At 40.6% G+C, this 18,572-nt stretch overlaps 1 protein-coding gene across 5 annotated transcripts; it reads left to right on the top strand.

The window, feature by feature from the left end:
• Positions 1 to 625: 625 nt before the first annotated feature.
• phactr4b (phosphatase and actin regulator 4b) lies at positions 626 to 18,296 on the top strand. 5 transcript variants are annotated; one of them, XM_055164340.1, is made up of 16 exons: positions 626 to 715; positions 4,747 to 4,851; positions 5,458 to 5,505; positions 9,616 to 9,780; positions 9,867 to 9,947; positions 10,410 to 10,874; positions 11,824 to 12,162; positions 12,952 to 13,083; positions 13,957 to 14,449; positions 15,034 to 15,296; positions 15,875 to 16,046; positions 16,186 to 16,241; positions 16,484 to 16,545; positions 16,623 to 16,760; positions 16,848 to 16,924; positions 17,028 to 18,296. In XM_055164340.1, exons 3-16 carry the CDS (start codon positions 5,493 to 5,495, stop codon positions 17,041 to 17,043), a joined length of 2,472 nt encoding a protein of 823 aa, XP_055020315.1. In that variant the 5' UTR covers positions 626 to 715; positions 4,747 to 4,851; positions 5,458 to 5,492; the 3' UTR covers positions 17,044 to 18,296. The 5 variants fall into 5 exon arrangements, with proteins under 5 accessions (XP_055020315.1, XP_055020314.1, XP_055020317.1 ...); XM_055164339.1 differs by having other exon boundaries at positions 626 to 721; XM_055164341.1 differs by lacking the exon at positions 626 to 715 and adding an exon at positions 1,710 to 1,837.
• The last annotated feature ends 276 nt before the right edge of the window (positions 18,297 to 18,572 follow it).

The following is an 18,572-nucleotide window of genomic DNA, read 5'->3' as shown; positions in this document are numbered from 1 at the left end:
TTGCAATCAAGATTTTGTGGGACTACTGAAACAGGAATCAGCAATATCCTGCAGGTTTGGTTTGCCTTTTTCATTGTGGAATGGTGTAATTTGCACACTTGTCCACAAGATGGCCTATGTCCCCCGCCATACTCCAACTGTCCATAGGTCTACTGGTATATACAGTCTGTGATTATTACTAACATTATTGGCCTTTGTAACATAGTACAGTCTGTCGTGTAGTCGGTAGGTGGTGAATAATCAGAAACAGTTAGATGTGGCCTACTGTTGTGATTTCTGTCTGTGCGTAATGTTAATCATCCTCTCAAGGTGCAAGATGCTGCATGTGTGATTTCACTTCTGATAAAGCATAACAACAACGTTTGTTTGTTAATATACTGCTCATTATAGACTATTGCTCGTAAGCTTCTCTGACCATCACGCTCCCGCTCCCCTCCCCATTGTAGGTCCCGCAAAGTCTGGTGGGTAATTGAGTCTTTGCTGTGGAGACAAAAGCGTTTTTGCAACGCCCCCAGAGGGCCCACAGCCTCACCAAAAACTACCGGTACCAAGATGCCCGGCACCGGACGTTTTCCGGTCAATGCGTGAAATGTTTGGACCGGAGCTTTGGAGGTGTGTGTAGAGCGGGGAAAGATGGGCAAAATGACCTGACCGACATCGTTTCAGCGATCCCAGTGAATGCCGCGGAGGAAGACAATGAGGAGGCTGAGTCATGGTAGCGGTAATGTGAGCTTTAGGATTAAACAATTAGAATATGCTCTGAAAGGATTCCTCGACACAATAATGGGGTTTGCGCTCAAATGTGGGCGAAGCAACACTCGACAGATGGATAAACGCAATTGCTTTTGCATCAGTGCTATTAAAGTTGCTGTATCTGTAGGTGCAGTATGTGATTGGCTCATTGCTTTAATATGATCTGTATTTATCCATGGATGCTCTGCATACGGTCCATGCGCAACTACGGAGCACTGGATGGAGATGCGGAGTATCAAATGTTTGCGGATGTGAGTTGGTCCGTGATGCAGCCTTCAAGGTCTGTACATCCGTCCCCATCAGGGATGACAATATGGGGACAACAAGTCCCTCTGAGGTGGCATTATAACAAACAGCATCCTGAGACCATTTACGTGGTCATAATTAGTAGCGTCATGCCAAATGACTTACAGTATTCCTATGTTCACGTGGCCTTCAGACCTGCACATAGTAATAGAAGAGCAATAGACCTGTGTGTAATTGGTCTGCATTTAATTAGCCGTGAATTGACTGTTGCATCTTCTCTCTTAAGGGAGAAGGAAACGGGGTTAAAAGAAACCATTGTTTCAAAGTAAAATATCTGCTTGAAATGTAATTTTCATTAGAAGAAATTGTAAAAAAAATTTCTATAGCCAACCAACTACATAGAACGCTAAACTGAAACAAGTAAGTAATTGCAAAGATAAAAGACTGTCGTTTTACTCCTTAGTTCGTAGCCTCCTGTACATCAAGAATTATTTACTCCTGCGTGGTTAAACAGTCGTTGACCATATTCTGCCATAGGCACAGTCAGGGGTTGTAAATACTGACAAATCTAGGCTATTTATCTTAATAGGGCATCCGTTTTATCCTGAAATTTTGTTCCGGATGTGGCTTTGTTGTCTGTGGTTTGATGGTGCGCTCCAGTTCACCGGAGCATCTCCTCCAGTGGCGCGAGTTCAGCCCGCTGCGCTCGGGGACGCAGCTCGATGTCGAAGCACAGTTATGGACTAAACCTGTCGCTTAATTTGCAGCTGTTTATCGGTTCATTGTGACAACGGCCCAGGAAATTTCGTTTTGGCCTTGGGATCCACACGGCTTGATGGTCAGTCTATAAATGAGCGCGTCATTTGCATATTTGGATAAGGATTGGTGCGTAAAGATGGAAGGCTTGTCCCTGCACCCATATGCCTAACACCATGGCACTCTTTGAAATCTATTATTTATTATTTAGTTTAACTCTTGTTTTGTTTCATGTAGTCGAATGTTTTGACACCTGCTCAGATTTAGTAGGCTAATGGTCATTAGTGCAGAGCCAAAAGGCGTTGTCAGAGAGCACCTACAGTCTTCTGTTTTGATTCTGTTTCCATTGACCTACACGTATTTTACTCAGTTTGAAGAGCTTTCTGTGTAACAGCCTCTAACATTAATTCTCTCAGTGAAGAAATGTCAGTTTCATGGATATGTTCTGCTTGTTCCCCTCTGATTGGAAGCGCCTTTTAAATGGGCCATTAAGAGTGGACCAGGACGATAAAGCTGTCATCTGGGCCTGATTGATTCTGTTAGACCTCATCCAGCTGTAACAGTGTGATTCTCTGAGCTCAATGTCTCTGCCTCCAGTCCACTGTAAGCCTCCTTGATGGTCAGCTTCCTTTATTGTAGTGTGAATATGCGTTACTCAGAGGTGGTGACTAATGCTAAAGGCTCCTGCAGTGCTGTGAAAACACTGAGAAAGAAAAGTTTAGCAAAGAAGCATCATTTTGGGCCTCGAGCTGGAGAATTGGGCCACCACCGGTCCCAGTGGTGAGCGGTTCTTTTCTGGGACAGGCTAGCTGATGACGCTCACCCGTCCCGGATAGGAATAGTCACCCATCCACTTGGTACAGAACCAGTGTGTGGCGTATGCTCAAATACGTGCTGCATTGTACTAACCAGAAAATCTAAATTGTCCTCCCTGGCCTATCATCATTCAGGGAACAGCTATGACATATGTAAGTACATTTAATTTGTGTTGTATTTATCTTTTACAGTTTTCAAAGTGTGTGCTCAAAACCTGTGCCCCTGATGTGAAAATTATCTGTAGTTTAAAACATGGTTAACTGTACCAGCTGCTGACACTTCCGCTCCTATAGTAATTGAATCTGCTTTAGTGGAGTGGGCATGAGACAGAGTGGAAAAGAGGATGTTGGGGCTAGGCTATATGGTTGAACAACTTATGGTTAAAAAAACCAGGTCAGGTCACAAGTGCACAACAGACTAGAATGTTTGTTTTTTTTTAAACCAAATAAAATAATGATCTTAAAAATGTGAAACTTCTATAAATGTGTGTTGAAAATGATATTATTCTAACCATGAATCATGATTGTGGCAACAGGATTGGTACTGAACATCAAGTTTGTGTTTTTCTAGTATCAAATTCAATTCTGAAATGTAAGTACCATGATAGCACTATAGTACAGTATAGTATAGACGACACTATAGTTCATCTGATGGCCATACTTGTGGGATAGAAGCACAAAATCTCCAATGACCTCCATCTTAAAGCTATCATTTGCTAACGGATGTGGGCTCATAGCTCTTGGTGATTGTATGCATGCCTTCATGTGATTACAGTATATGTGGGGAGAGATGAGCCCAGAATGCCATTTTCTTGACTTAACTTCAGTGTACTCATGTTTCTCTCATAAATACTTATCAGGGTTTTTTCTATGCCCAAAGCTAAAGATAATCACTATTATATCAGCAGAATGTGCTGAAAAAATACTTATCCATGATGTTTTCTTCTAGATCATTGTTCTTTTCACTTATAATATAGTACACTGCAATAACAATTGTATAAAACTATGGAACCTTCTCATGATATTTAAATTGTAATAATTCATATCTATAACATTTTTAAACTGTCAGGAACATAAATAATCATTGTGATATAATTGTTAATCAGAGTTATTTGGGCCATGATAATCGTGACACCATATCTCATCATATCTTTTGTTGTGATTTGTTTTTCATCTGTAAACAGTGATAGGGTTAACAATCTGAAAAGAGGGAAGTAGGCCATCAACATCCTTTTTTTGTACAGGCACGCTTTTGAGTTGAGCTGGAATTTTGATTAAAAAGAGTTACTGTACAATGTATTGGCAGATTTTCCAATGCTCTGTTTGTAGCCATTGTACTACATTTCATATCAAGCTGGACTGTTTTGTTTGGTGCCTCTGCCCCCTCACTGGCTCATATCTGTTCATACTTTCAGAAACCAAAGATATTTTCTCCGGCTCTGGTTAGAGTAAAACTGCTCGATTATTTTGAGTAAATTGAGTCATGGTGTAGCCAAGGCTGTGGGACAAGGCGGGAGTGAAAAAAGTCAACTCTGACCACAATGCATCTGTCTCCTTTTAGTGGCATTAGGTTCTGAATAGCTAGACCAGTTTTAGGAAGAATGTTTAGTGTAGTGTCTCCAATTTATTTTCAATGACATTAGTTGTTATTCTGGCTTCTTCTTTTGGTAGGGAAGTGCATCAGTGGCCTTGCTTGTAAATTGGTGAGAGCGGAACCAAGAAAATGGAATACAAACTGATGGTTCTTTTTTTTTTTTTTTTTTCCCCTGTACCTACTTTTCATCATAAAATTAAAGTTGATTGGCTTCACATTATAACTTAAACCACTAGATGACCATTTTGATATATAATTTTATGTTTAGTTAAAAGAATCTGCTGTTTTATTTAGTTTGGTTATATATTTGTGGTAAAGATTCATTACAAGCAGCATTCAGTGTTTAGAAAACATTTGCAAGTCCTCTTTGTTCCAACTATTAGAAAATTAACTATTTACTTGTTTCAATGTTGTGCTGACTTTAAGTTGTTTTTAGTGGCAGCGGTATATCATAATATACAAGAACAGTTTCACTATTGGTTAGAATGTGGTTATAGTTTGTTCATAAAAATAAAAATACTTATCGATTGAAACTGAGTTACTTTTAATACATGATAATTATGTTCTTTTCTTTTGCTGTAGGGGTTAGAGATGGGAGGAGCTAACATCTGCACCATGTTGGAGACCTGAGAAAGTCCCAGTTTTGCTGCTCAGGACAGACCCACCCCACCCATGACTTTCAGCAGCGTAAGTTCACTCAAGCCTCTACACACATTAGAGCAAATCTGAGACATTATTCATGTTTATATGTGTAATTTATTATAGAAGGTCAGGGCTGTTATCAGTTCTCCTGTGTAACTTAATGTAATGTCCATTAAACATCACGGCTGTTTTTTTCCCCATAATCACTGGCCTTGGCCAAAGAAAACCAAAACAAATGTAAGAAAAAGTGTTCCATTCCTGACTGTTCAATTAGTTGGTGTCAAATCAGAATACATGCAGTACATCACTACACACACAGGGGACTATATCAGAATTAATACCTTTACATTACAGCACATATTATTATGTAACAACTTGTAATAACCTGTAATTACATGGTAGTAAGAGCCAGGGTTAGAGGGGTTAGGCACCATGTTACTGCGTTGTTCATAATGACGTATGTAAGTTTTACTGAGGATGTATTAAGTAATATTTATCCATACTAATCACTTCAATTATAATATACAAATAATTTTAATTATTTGGCTATGGCATAGAAATTGATTAGTTTTAATCAGGCAGTCAATTATATTCTTCTGTACTTTGATATTTGACAGTACATTATTTAGACATTTTTTTCCTGCCTTTCAGGATCCAGACTGGATTGGTGTGCTTCAAATTCTGTAATGGAAAATCGTGGTGAGTAGCTCGTTGTGGTTTGTTAAGTGCAGTGTGAATGTAGCGGATCCACTCATTTAGCTGCACATCCACTGTTTATGAGGCCCGCGCACATTTTATGGTCCGCTTCGGAGAACAGCTATACATCTTCAAACCCCAGAGGCTGACAGGCAGACCAGCACTCAGTGGGTTTAGGCTTTTCTTTCAGTCTGTTTCTAATGTGTGTGACTCTCAGGAAAACTTCGGTCCCATCAGTGTGTTGTGTTTATGATTCAAGGAACATTTTGTTTTGTCCTGTGCTTCTTAACTTGGCATGACCTCCTTGCTGATAAAATACCTATCAATTACAACAAAAGAAATTAAGCTTTAAATATGAACTAACATAAGGAAGATTTGATATGGTATTGACTGGATTATTAGTAACAAAATAAAACCTGTTTAAATATTATAGTCATACGATATATATTTTAGTATTTGGTATCATCATGGCGTACAAAAGCATGATTCAGGATCCAGCTTTGTGAGCATAAAACCATGTGAAATGGCCCAAACAGTAGAAAAGAAAAGTCAAAACTACACTGTAATTCATGTTTGCTTATGTTCTCAACAATCCCTTTTTTCTTATTAATGCCGAAAGAAGTTGATATAAACTTTTTAGTGTCTGAAGTGGCTTGCATAATTAGCAGGCTTTGGTGATGTAGCATGGTGTGTTTGGGATGTTATTGTGCACCTGAGTTTGTGAAGTGGCCTGGCTCTTATCCAGGTCAGGCAAACAGGTTGTGGGTTGGTGGAGTGCTCTGTCACTGGCCCTGAGTGGAGCTGTATTTGGAAGAGAAAACAACAAGAAGCATCATCTTAAGAGGTAGCAAAGATGGGGTTACCAAAACTATAATCATTCCAGACATAATGATAGCTCAAAATTTCCCATGCTAATACTAACATTGTTGTGTAAAACCTACATTGTTTATATCTACCACCACCACAAGCTCATGTATTTAACAGCTATTTGTATTGCACACATTATTTGATAGAACAAAAAGTAGAGGGGTATGCATCTTTCAGGAGGTATCTTTAAAAAAAAGCATCTTAATGTTTGAGCCAAGAGGGAGGGTCTGTGCGTGAGGGGGAGTCCTGCTCTGAGGGAGTGAGGGAGTGATCAGAGCTGGAGTGGACACAGAGGGAGGGTGTGAGAGCAGCTGCTACACTGCAGAGTCCAGACTGGAGCAGGTTCTGCCACTGGAGCTAAACGTAGAACACTGAGTCTGAAGCAGGACAGGTAGAGGCCCCTCTGGGGCTGGACCATGGGACAAAGTGTTTATGTGAAGCCCTCACCTCAGGAGCCACAGCAGCATGACCATCTCGGTGAGAGCACGACTGTGCAGTACTTACACTGTGTTATCTTTGAGAAGTGTTTCGCCATTAGTATTATGGATAGAATCCATTTACCTTCACTGACCCATGTGATATGCTGATGCTTTTGTGGCTTTCCTTAATTAACTGTATTCATGTTGGAATGAGTTCAGAACTTTCTAATATTATCTATTCTGTTCATGAATAAAGTAATGGATTTGACCAAAATCACAATTTTTGATGTTAGGACAATTATAGCAAACACATTGTTCTGGAGCGATCACTGTGATTATAACCTTTTTGTGCTGTCAATTAAGTGGATTACGTTTCATAATCTGTCCTGGCATTGCTTAGTGTTATAATAAGGATGAAGGTATTTCCCAAGCTGCTACTCTGTGTGCACTTATGTAACAGATCAGTCCCCTAAAAAGTGCCTGCTCACCTGACCCGGCCGGACATTCATGTCTGAGTCATGAGTTTGGGGGGTTTGGTGGTCTCCCAGGGGATGTGTGATAGAGCGATGGGCGAGGCTTAAATCGGCAATACGTCATTGGCTCTCACCCTGTGTTTCCTTTCTGCTCTCTGTTATCTTAACCGGGACCCTGATTAGTAATGGCAACTCCTTTGCCTCTGCTCTGAATCACTGATTCTCAATCTCAGTTTTCACATTGAGAGCCACCTCTGAAAATATTTAGTTTTCCAAGTACAACATGGACCAGAACTGAACCAGGTTTAAAACAAAAACATTAAATCAGGACTAAAAACAAAGTAAAATGAGTCTAATACATGAATATTTAAATTAAGATATAAACATGACAAAATGTGAGCTAAACTAGGGCTAAGGGCTGAAGTATTTCTAAACAAGCTAATGAGAACAAAATCTGAAATAAGTTGATACTTCTTCCAACACAGACAAACTTGGGAGGATACAACCAGAACTCAGTGTTTGCGTGTGTGTGTGTGTGTGTGTATGCGTGTGTGTTGTTTTTGTTTTGTGTTTTTTTTTTGTTTTTTATCAATGTAATTTCCACAGGCAGCAAATCTCAGTGTGAGAGGAAGAGGTTGTCTTTATTGTTGGTCACAGAAACAGGGTGGAGTGCTGTTTCCTCCCTGTGTTCACCCCCCATAACTCCTCCACTCTTTCTCTTTGTAGCCTTTCCTCTCATTTGCAGTCCTGAGTCTAGCGCCGTTGCATAGTGTCCGCACAGTCCAGATTTCTTCTCACTACAGATGAAACAATGGCTTCTTGGAAATTAGTTTTTGTGGGAAAACCGTGATTCGAGTTGGACAATGTGACAATGTATTTGGATGTTCTTAACTTTTTCAAACTTTTGGATTTTTGTTAAGGATGTGCCCAAACAATACCGGGATGTAGTGATGTGTGCGTTCATCATCTTTGCAGTAGTGGAGTGAGCAGGCCTGGCACAGTTAGCACTTCTCTTGCTTCATTGGCTTCAGCTGAGGCTCGGTGTCAGTGCTCCTCCGACTGAGCAAGCGGCTGTGTGAACCCTCTGTCCTGGATCCTGAACAGAATAAAATGGATTTGTGTTGTCATTCAAATCTGGACTTTATATGCTACAGTTTGAAGACACTTTTTGCACATTGGTCTTTTGTTGCTGTCTAAGAGTAGGGGGAACAGAAAGTAGATTTGCTTCTGTCAAATGTTCACTCTTTCATGGCTTGCTGTTGCAAGTCACACCACCGTGGAAGCTGGACGCCTAGCTCTCTTCTTCAAGGCAAGTGTGCCTTTTCTTGCTGTTTTTCTTTACTACTGTGTTATTGAAAGTCTGGTAGTAGTATATTTAAATGATTAAATTCACACTACTCAACTTAATTAACACTCATTTAAAATAATATTATGGCTTTGGATCCAAAATTTCTCACTCCAGCAGCTCTAGGATAAAATTAAAGAATAGCTGTTAAAGGTTTGTCCTTCAGCTGCAGAAATTTGGTCTCTGTATATCCAGTGTCAGCAGGAGGGCATACTGCTGAAGTGCCCCTTTGCAGGATACTGTGTGGTTGCCAGCTCCCTGGTGCTTGAATGAGTTTGTCTCAGTAAAAAAGCATTTTGGCTGTAGAGTTATAATGTTGTTTGTTCTGCCCCATTTCCTTTATTGAAGTACAAGGTAAGGCTTATAGGAGGCCTGACAGTCGTGGGAATGAGACTGGAGGGCGCTCTTGTCACCAGGACATCCTGTGTGTGCACAGAACTGGATGTTTTAAATCTGAGCCTCTTCTCAGTCCTCTAAATATTATGTCTATTGAAGTGAGCAGGTGCAGCCTTGGAATGAGACATTTCTGTACTCAGCCGGTCATGACAAGTGTCCACTTAGGCCTTAGATCTTAAACTGTGGTTCAAAAATGATCACGTAAAGGTTCGACCTCTTGGCTGTGGGCTTGTGTGTGTCCAGACTGTAGCGTCACTGTCTAGTGGCAGCCACAGAATGCCTCTCTGACACAGAGGTGGTGCAGGCTGGAGGTCTGATAAAACCAGGCCAAGGAATGCAGGCACTTGACAGAAAAGCTCTGGCTGCAGGCCAGCTTTGGAGCTCTATTAACTGTGGATGTGTGGAGGAGTCCACGAGCTCACAGCATCCCACTGCCAAAGCACACTCTGTCCCTGCAAACTAAACAGCTAAAGATAATGACTGTAGTAATGCCCTTTACAAAGGCAACAGACAATGATTGGACACTCAAACACAAACCTGTAATGTTGTGATCTTATTATTGTAACAAACGTCAGCTCTTGGTAATTCAAAAATGTTAAATTTTCTGTTACAGATGATGATGCTGAGCAGCACCACAGCACTATGGTGGGAGAGGGGGGCAACACAGGGGACAGTACTCCAAAACGAAGGACCAAGTTCTCAACTCTCGGTAAGATCTTCAAGCCCTGGAAGTGGCGCAAGAAGAAAAGCAGTGACAAGTTCCAGGAGATTTCTGAGGGTTCGTTTTTTACATTCTTATTAAAAATGTTTTCTCTAAAATGAGTAGCAAACAAAAAACAGTTTCATTGGTTTTATTGACGACAGAGATGGAGAGGAAGATGTCAACGAGGCGTACGAGGCAAGAGCTCATAGAGCAGGGAGTGCTGAAGGAAGTCCCGGACAATGGTAAGAGCTCTGTGACTCAGCTGATAACTCGGCACAACAGTGTCGCCTTGAGGCTCTCACTCCCACACCACCGTGAAGTCATCAGTACATTATTGCAGCTACGCTGTACAGTAGGTGTTTGATAAGTGTTAAAAAAAAGTCCAATTCATGCTTCAGCTCGGCTGTTTTATGAAGGATCATCGTATTCGTGTTTAAAATGGCACAGAACTATCCAGAGCAAAAGAAAAGTGGAACAAATTGTGCCCTGCAGCAAAACAGCTTTGAGAGAATTGTGTGTGAACTGACCCTGCTGCTGCACAAGCTGTTTCTTAACACCTAACCCCTGGCTTATGTTACTACGCATCAAAATCACACGTATGACTTTAGTTTACCTGAGCTCACATGACTGAAATTTATTTTTATTTTAGACAAGGTTTCAAAAAGCACACAACAGCTTCTGAGTCTTTTTTCTCCCCCTCATAGATGACGAGCACATGAAGCAGCCCAACGTGAAGAACGGTCACACTCTGCCAGTCAGCACAGGGGTCAGTACGGGAACAAGAGGAGGGAGAAGTCCCTCCAGCCAGGGAAAACCGCCCCTGGACGCAGACTTTAGGAATGCTCCGGCCTGGCACCCCCAGGCAGAAGAGCGCAAGACTGCTTTGGGGTCTCGGCCCACTGGACTACATGAGGACACTCGTAGAGGAGGCGGAGTTGGGGCGCGTACATATGGAGAGGGGGATTGGAAGCCAAATGTCATATGGCAGGGCCAGCTTCATGGCCTTATGGAAGAGGGCCGTCGTATGGGACGAGCGCACCATGAAAATGAGCAGAAGAGGCCCGGGCTCCAAAAGACCCCCTCTGAGGACGGCCGGAGGACACGAGAGGTGGACTGGAAACCCACACTCCCCCGACATGCATCTGCAGAGGAGGGCCGGACCCGCAGAGGTGAGTCACTGCCCGTTTGCATAATTTGTCTTTATCCACCTGCAATTTTCCACCCACATGAAACAGTCCCTAAAATGTGCTTTGAAACTCAGTTGATTTGAAGCCAGATCCTTTTGGCCCAAGCACTTACTGAGTATTTGTTCAGTGAGGCTGTCATTGCTCTTACCCCTGTCCTGACAGATATAGCCAAGCATTTGCAGCTCCCTGGAGTCCTGTTCCAGCTAAGTTCTTATTCAGGAACATGAGGGAATAGCTCGTCCTTTCCTCTCCTAATTAATGTAACACCTCGACTATATCCATAATTGCACTAAACGCCAGCACTGTCATCACAGTGTTCATTTATGATGAGCCTAAATGATTTAATGGTGACATTACACTAGATGTGTATTAGTGTTTTTTTCTTCTGATGCAAACTACAAGGGCAAATCATTTACACTAAATAATCACCATCAACACAAAAGAGTCATTCTTTTGTCTCTTATATTTTGGACACTCTTCTTCCTTTTTTTTCTTTTATATATCTTATTTATTTATTAAACTTTTGAGGATCAGTGCTGTGTGCAGTGTTGTTGGTTTTTAGAGCAGTTTGGATTCAAGAGCTAACTGTAGACTTCTTCTTTGTTTGTCATCACCGCTGATCCGTAGATAATTCCCTTCTCAAACAAGTGTTAATACAGAACACTCTGGGAAAAGCCTGGAAAAAAGGATTTGGTAAAAGAAACTGAACAAAACATGTACAAAGCAGTTTATAGCAGTAAGTGCGGTAATAATATTTTAGACATCCAAGTTACTCTTGTATCTGTAAACAAAGCTAGAAAGTGTCTTGTCTAATTCTTGTGGACCCATGTTGTGCCTCATTTTATCTCATGTTGTGGAAATTGTGTCTCGTACCACCTTTAAGATATGTTCTAATACCCTTTTAAATGTGCTTCCAATTTCTTTCCCATAGAGTCAGACAGTCCTTTTATCCAAGAACCTGAATCTCATCGAGACCCCATACGAGACCCCCCAAAACACTCTGTGATGTCACCCCCCAAATGGCTGGTGAGCTCTGCCTCTGAGCCCGGCAGTGAGGGTGCACAAGGCCCCCCTTCTGGTCACACCGTGGGACAGTACTCCTCTCCACCCACTGCTTCAGGCTCCAAACCGGTGCGCTCCGTTTCCTCTGCAGGTGTGTCCACGCAGCTGCCTCCATCCTCAACCCAAATGTCCACCCCGTCCCAGGGCATCAAGCAGCCTCCTCTGCCTCCCCCTAAACCCGTGAACAGGGGCAACGCTGCTATGCTCGGTGAGTGGAAAATGTGTTGGATTTTTTAAACAATGAACATTTTTATATGTAACCATGTTCACCTCCAATGGTTCATGTGAAAAATGCATTGTTTTGTGGCAATTGGGAAGGATCTGTGAAGTCCCTGACACATGAGATCAGGAAGACACATTATTGTAATCTTAATCTATTGGTATATGACCATAATTAGAGCACCAAAGTCTTAATATGTGAACACATTCTGTGAGCATCCCCAAAACTTTGCACAAATACTGTAATATGTGGCTAGAGTAGGACTGCATTCACTCACCTTCTTTCGTCTTCGGTTGTTATTTTTTCCTTGTGGCAAAAACACAATGTACATTTATGAATCACTGCTCAACAAACAGCAAAGAATCAAGTGTTTGGGAACACACTTCCTGTTAATGATGTTATCCAAACAGCTTGAGCTCTAATTCTCCTGTTAATTACTTATAATGCTATTCTAGGACATTTCTCTTTTTTCTTTTACTTTGAGTCTAGGGGGTAGGTGCTGTTATTTGTACAGATGCACCAAATCACTGTAGCTATAGTTTTATTTTATCTGGGCTTATTTGTTACTGTTGTTCCTAGATTTGTCTTAAGAGAGTAAAGAGATTTTACTGAACTTTTTTTTTACAATGCAGACATTTGGACCAATAACAAAGAGGATAAATTGTTGTTTTATGCAAAGCAAGATAAAGTAATTCAGGGACCATATGTAGTGAGTCATAAGAGCATGAAAAACAGCGTTTTTGAAATAAGCTGAAGGATTCCCTGTCGTCCTATTAGTCTCCGCCCTGCAGGGGGGAGAGAATGCTCATCTCCCTCTCTACTGGTCGTGTTGGAAGCGTGAGTGCGACTATGATGTCTACCTGTCCCTGCCAGTGTATCTGTGCCGGCGGGCCGGGGGTCTGCGCTCAGGTAAAACGCCCACTAGTCCATGTCATCAAGGCGTTCATGTCTGGAATGCCAGCGTCATGTTGCATCCTTAGCTTCCAGCTACTTTCCCTCGTAGTCATTTCACTTACTGTTTGGCCTTTGCTTCTTGGATGTGGTAATATATAAGAACCGCATGTGCACTGAATTAATGCTGGGAGCTTCGCCTTGGCTCATGTTAGTATTTTATGAGAAAATTCCTTTTGTAAGTTGACCTGTATATTAGACATTTACCGGGCTATTCTGAATAATAATAATAAACATAAATAACTTGATAGAGATAATAGTTTTATAATATTACAAGATTATTCAAGTTAATAATGATATCGGTGAGAATTGTGTAAAATCAAAGCTTTATATTTTTATGATGTTTTTTGCTTTGGTGTCAAGCATTACTTCTTGTAGTATTCTGTCTTTTGTTTGTAGCTATGCTTTTTTCATCAGTCTTTAACAGAATCTAAGCTACATAAAATGTTTCTGAACAACTTTACTGGGAGCTGGCTTTTATGCTTTGAAGCAGCTTTTGCTCTGAGTATTTCACTCAAATGCTCACAGAAGGGGTTGGTTTGCAGTCTTGCTTTTTGAGCATGCAGGCCATGCATCTCTTTTATCTCTGTGACCTGGGGCACATGTTACAAATCTATATGCTCCTTCATGTGCTCTCATGTCAGAGTCACATGTCACTGATTGTATTCATTTATGCTCTGTCTATCATGTAATTGTAATATTTACACTGGCAGATGCACTGGTATAAACCTGCACGTGTCACAGAAACAAAAGCACTCTCACAGCAGTTGAGTCAAACTCTTAATTCTACTTTAAGTCTAACTGTTTGTACTTGTTTCATTTTAACTGCAGGTGACTACACACAAGCAACAGGAGGAACCAGTCTAGTGCCTGCTAAGCCTTCTCCTCCAATGCCCCCGAAGAGGACCACCCCTGTCACCAAACGCAACACAGAAGATGGCTCGACTTCAGCTCATCCAATCAACCCCTCACCACTTTCAGTAGAGGACCACAACAGTCTCCCTTTGGGCTTTCAGCTGCCCCCTCCTCCCCCCTCTCCCCCCTCGGCGCATATACACCCTCATCACCTGCACCATCAGCACTCATACCCTCATGCTCTCCCTCAGCCCATCCCGCTGCTGTTTGACCCTCCAAGCCCCCCCTCGGAGTCCCCCCAGCGTCCAGCTCCTGTCCCGCTCCACATCATGATTCAGAGAGCTCTCTCTAGCCCAGGACCGGCCCAACCACACCCGGACGGGGCACAACGTGCACACGCTTTGCTCTTTGAAACCCCAGAGTACCAAGGAGGGCGTCCTCTACCAGTCAGCATCCAGCCACTAAAAATGTACGTTTACAATCTCTGCATGTTCATATATTATTAAAACTGTATACATATGACTGATATTGAAGTCATGTAAAGCTTGGCATCAATATATTCATTCCCTGGATTCCTTGATGTGGCTACACAATACAGCAATACATTACAGCTTGATATTACATGTAATTAATACAAAAAGAAATGCACTGTATTATCAGCATATTCTTGAAGTTTTATGTAATATATTTTATATAATAGAATGTCTGACATATTGTCAAGTTAAAGGTGCATTATGCCTGCTTATGTCAATGGAGATGTCATTGCTTTGCTTGAAATATTCCACAATTCATCTACAGGTGTTTGTTACTCAAAAATATCTTGAAAAATATGTTTTCTTACTAAGAGCAAACTTGACTCTCCATAAATTTGTCTTTGTAACTTTGTAACTTTATCCATCATAAGTTTAATGCCACACAGGGATTGTAGCTACATTTGCATCTTTGAAATATATGAAACAATTAATTTAAACTCTGGGTGTACTAGTTAAAAATCAACCTGCATTTATCCAGTTTAGTGGATTAATGTGAGTGTGTTTCTGTATCCATGGACAGATCTGAAGATGATTACTCTGAGGATGAAGATGATGAGGAAGAGGAGGAGTATGATGGGGAGATTCCACAGCCTGAGTTGGAGCCCCGCACTCGGCGGTGTTTGGTAGGAGATGCAGGTGTGTGTGTGCTGCCTGAAGAAAACAGCAGTGAGGAAGAAGAGGATGGACAGCAGGACATGGACAGAGAAGACAGTGACTCTGATGGACCTGTGCTTTATAAAGATGAAGACTCTGATGAGGAGGAAGAGGACGAACCTCCAATGAGTAAGTAGACAATGTGGTTTGAAGAAAAATATAAAGATATGGTTATTGTTGTTGCTTTGGCAACTGTGGTGGCCATCTTGTGACTGGAAGAAGAGAAGAGTAAAAGAGAAGGTAAATGTAGATTGACAATGTTGTAATGTAGAGAACTTAAGCTGTTTCAGACTAGAGCTAATTTTAGTGAATTATGAATATTCATATAAACTGTTAATACTTCACTGAACTTTTATGCAAAATTACTCTTAAGATTGCATGTCAGCACACCATATGGACAGAAGTATAGATCATTGTTTTTAGTTATATTTAAAAGAAAATTGTAAGGATTTTACTGTCAGAACTTGGCTGTTGGAACTGGATGTTGGTTACTATAGGGTAGCATTCTGAAGATTCCTCTAGTTTTCATGACCTCTCATTGGAGAAGACCTAATGCTGCATTGTTTTATATATATATATATATATATATATATATATATATATATATATATATATATATATATATATATATATATATATATATATATATATATATATATATATATTAATTAAAATCTGACATAATAACTTTCCCTGGATTTGTTAAGGTGCATTGGCGAGTAGAGTCACAAGGAAGGACACCTTGGCACTAAAACTCAGCAGTCGGCCCTGTGCTCCAAACCGGGACAGGTTCATCCAGGAGAGACACAACAACCTAACCTGGCAAAGCAGGGAGCAGTGGGAGGCCATCCGTACTCAGATCGGCACTGCGCTCACAAGGTTACATACCACTCAAATATTTAAGCCTAATATTAGAAAACATACTGGAATCAAGGGTCCGTGTCTTTGTCCTACTTACTAGCTGAATGAAGGCAAGATGAAACTGTTTAAAAATAGACCTCTTTCTTTCTCACTTCAGACGACTTAGCCAGAGACCAACTGCTGAGGAACTGGAGCAAAGAAACATCCTTCATCGTTAGTATTAATCTAATCTTTCACAGAAGTAACAGTACTGATGTTAGCATGCCCTTGCTTGTCTCACACTTGTTTTTACTATTAAAATGTATTTAAGAAGGTTTAAGATTGAATTCTCAGTGACTAATTTGTGATGTATTGTCTAATTTTGTGTTATTTTAGAAGCCAATTTTTAGCTCAGAATGTTTGTTATTGTACTGTTCTTTGTTGTCTAATTTTACCTTGTTCTGGATCATTTTCAGCTAAAAATCAAGCTGACAGACAAGCTGAAGTTAGAGAGATCAAGCGGCGCCTGACAAGAAAGGTAAGGCCAGCCTTTTATTTAAAACACCATTAATTTAACTAAGTGGCTGAACTCATGGTTTACTTTTTTATCCAAAGCTGAGTGAAAGACCTACAGTTGCAGAGCTACAAGCCAGAAAAATCCTGCGATTCCATGAGTATGTAGAAGTGACAGATGCACAGGACTATGACCGAAGAGCAGACAAGCCCTGGACCAAGTTAACACCAGCGGACAAGGTATGTTTAGTTGATGTTTTACTGCATAATATAAGTTATTCTTATAAAGGTTTTATAGATAGTTAACATTTGCAAGCTTGTTTTTAGGCTGCCATCCGGAAAGAGCTCAATGATTACAAAAGTACTGAAATGGAGGTTCATGAAGAGAGCCGAATATATACAAGGTAGAAATGATTGCCTTTTATGTAGTGTTTATATTCACTGTTCTACGGTGTGTGTGTATAGCTAGCAGTGTTCCATATTCAGTTAAATGTATTTGTTTTATAGGTTTCATCGACCTTAGATTCCTCATCTCTCTATGGAAATCGCACAAATGACTCTATGGCAGCACTCGTCTCCTTATGCAGACAGATGACGATGATGATCAAATTGGCCTGTAACTGAATGAAGAATGCTTCTTGCTTCTGTCCATTGACTTCACACTACATTGCTTGTTTGAGCTGGTGGGTGTGAAACAGATGCAGTATTCCTCCACCAGGGGGAGCCACGTGCCAATGAAAAGAAATGGCTGAGGACCTACAGGGCTTACTCTTGCTCTGCCCTTTTGTGGTACCTCTCAGGGACAAGAATCACCATTGATGCAGCCTCATTCTGTGTTGCCTTTTTTGTACATGGAATCGCTTGCTCATTCTACTAGTAATAACAACTTCTAATATGTTATGTAGTAATAACAAATAATAGAAACAAACTGCTGCTTTGAAATGGGAGGCAGGTGGAATACAGAGACTGTATGGATCAGTAATAGGATGAGACATCTCATGTCTTTTATACAAATGTGTACAGGCTGATACTTGACATAGACACTTCGAAAGATTTAATTTAAATATTGTGTAAAGCACAAAAGTCATTTAATATTGATCTTTGGGACATATTATTAGTAATAGATTTTATTAAAGCCTTTGCTATTTGGCTTGCCAATATTTATTATATTAACTGTGCTGTGAGGTGGCCATTTTTACTGACTCTAGGTTGGTACCAGTCAGGTGGCTGTTATTGTTTGTTTGTGTGCCAATTTGTATGATGCCTCAATTTTTTTGGGATGCTGGTCCACTCATTTCTGCAGTCTACTGCATGAGCCTTCACAGGATCCAGTGCCATTTCATCTGGATAATTTCAATTGTTTTATAATGTTCTTCCCTTTAAATGTCTAAAATGCAATGCATTCTGTAGCCATTTACAAAATGGTCATGTCAACTGTAGTCAAGTATATATAAGTATACTTAGAAAAAAATGCTGTGAGTGTAGATCAGGGATTTAACCTAAAAAAATGCATAAATGGACAACAGGGAGTCATTTTTCTGGAATTTTGAAACTGGAGACAAATGTCATTATTGTCTGGCCACAGGGTCATTCATGGTTATAGGTTAGGCCAAAGTGATGCTCAAGTGTGTATTTTGTCTTTGTTTTATTTAAAGGCAAGATTTTAAATAAAATACTTGATAGGCTGGTATTTTTAAGCTAAGGGTTTGTGTTAGTCTATGCTTTAATGCAAACTTCTGTAAAGCTCTTCTCTCGTTGAATGTTGAAATGTATAGAAAAGACCACTTTTTTCTTTGTAAATATATGCCTTGAATATAATAAAAAATCTATTTCTGTCTGTTATTCTTTGCATATGCCTTTAATTGTTTTGTGCGAGTCTTGTAAATCAGTCATGCTCCACTGCGACATCTGGTGGCTGAAGACGACATTGTTCTCCTCGTCGATGAAATAGACGTGAACTAGTGTAGTGTGGACTTTGTGATCTCGTCTCGTAGTTTAAGGTATATTTAAACACTCATTGGATAACATGAATAAACAGAATAATCAAAGCAG

The sequence above is a fragment of the Boleophthalmus pectinirostris genome, unplaced genomic scaffold, assembly GCF_026225935.1.
Source record: "Boleophthalmus pectinirostris isolate CB_2022bp ecotype Guang Dong unplaced genomic scaffold, ASM2622593v1 HiC_scaffold_6, whole genome shotgun sequence".
Lineage (NCBI taxonomy): Eukaryota > Metazoa > Chordata > Actinopteri > Gobiiformes > Gobiidae > Boleophthalmus > Boleophthalmus pectinirostris.
This window is presented reverse-complemented; position numbering and strand designations above follow the sequence as displayed.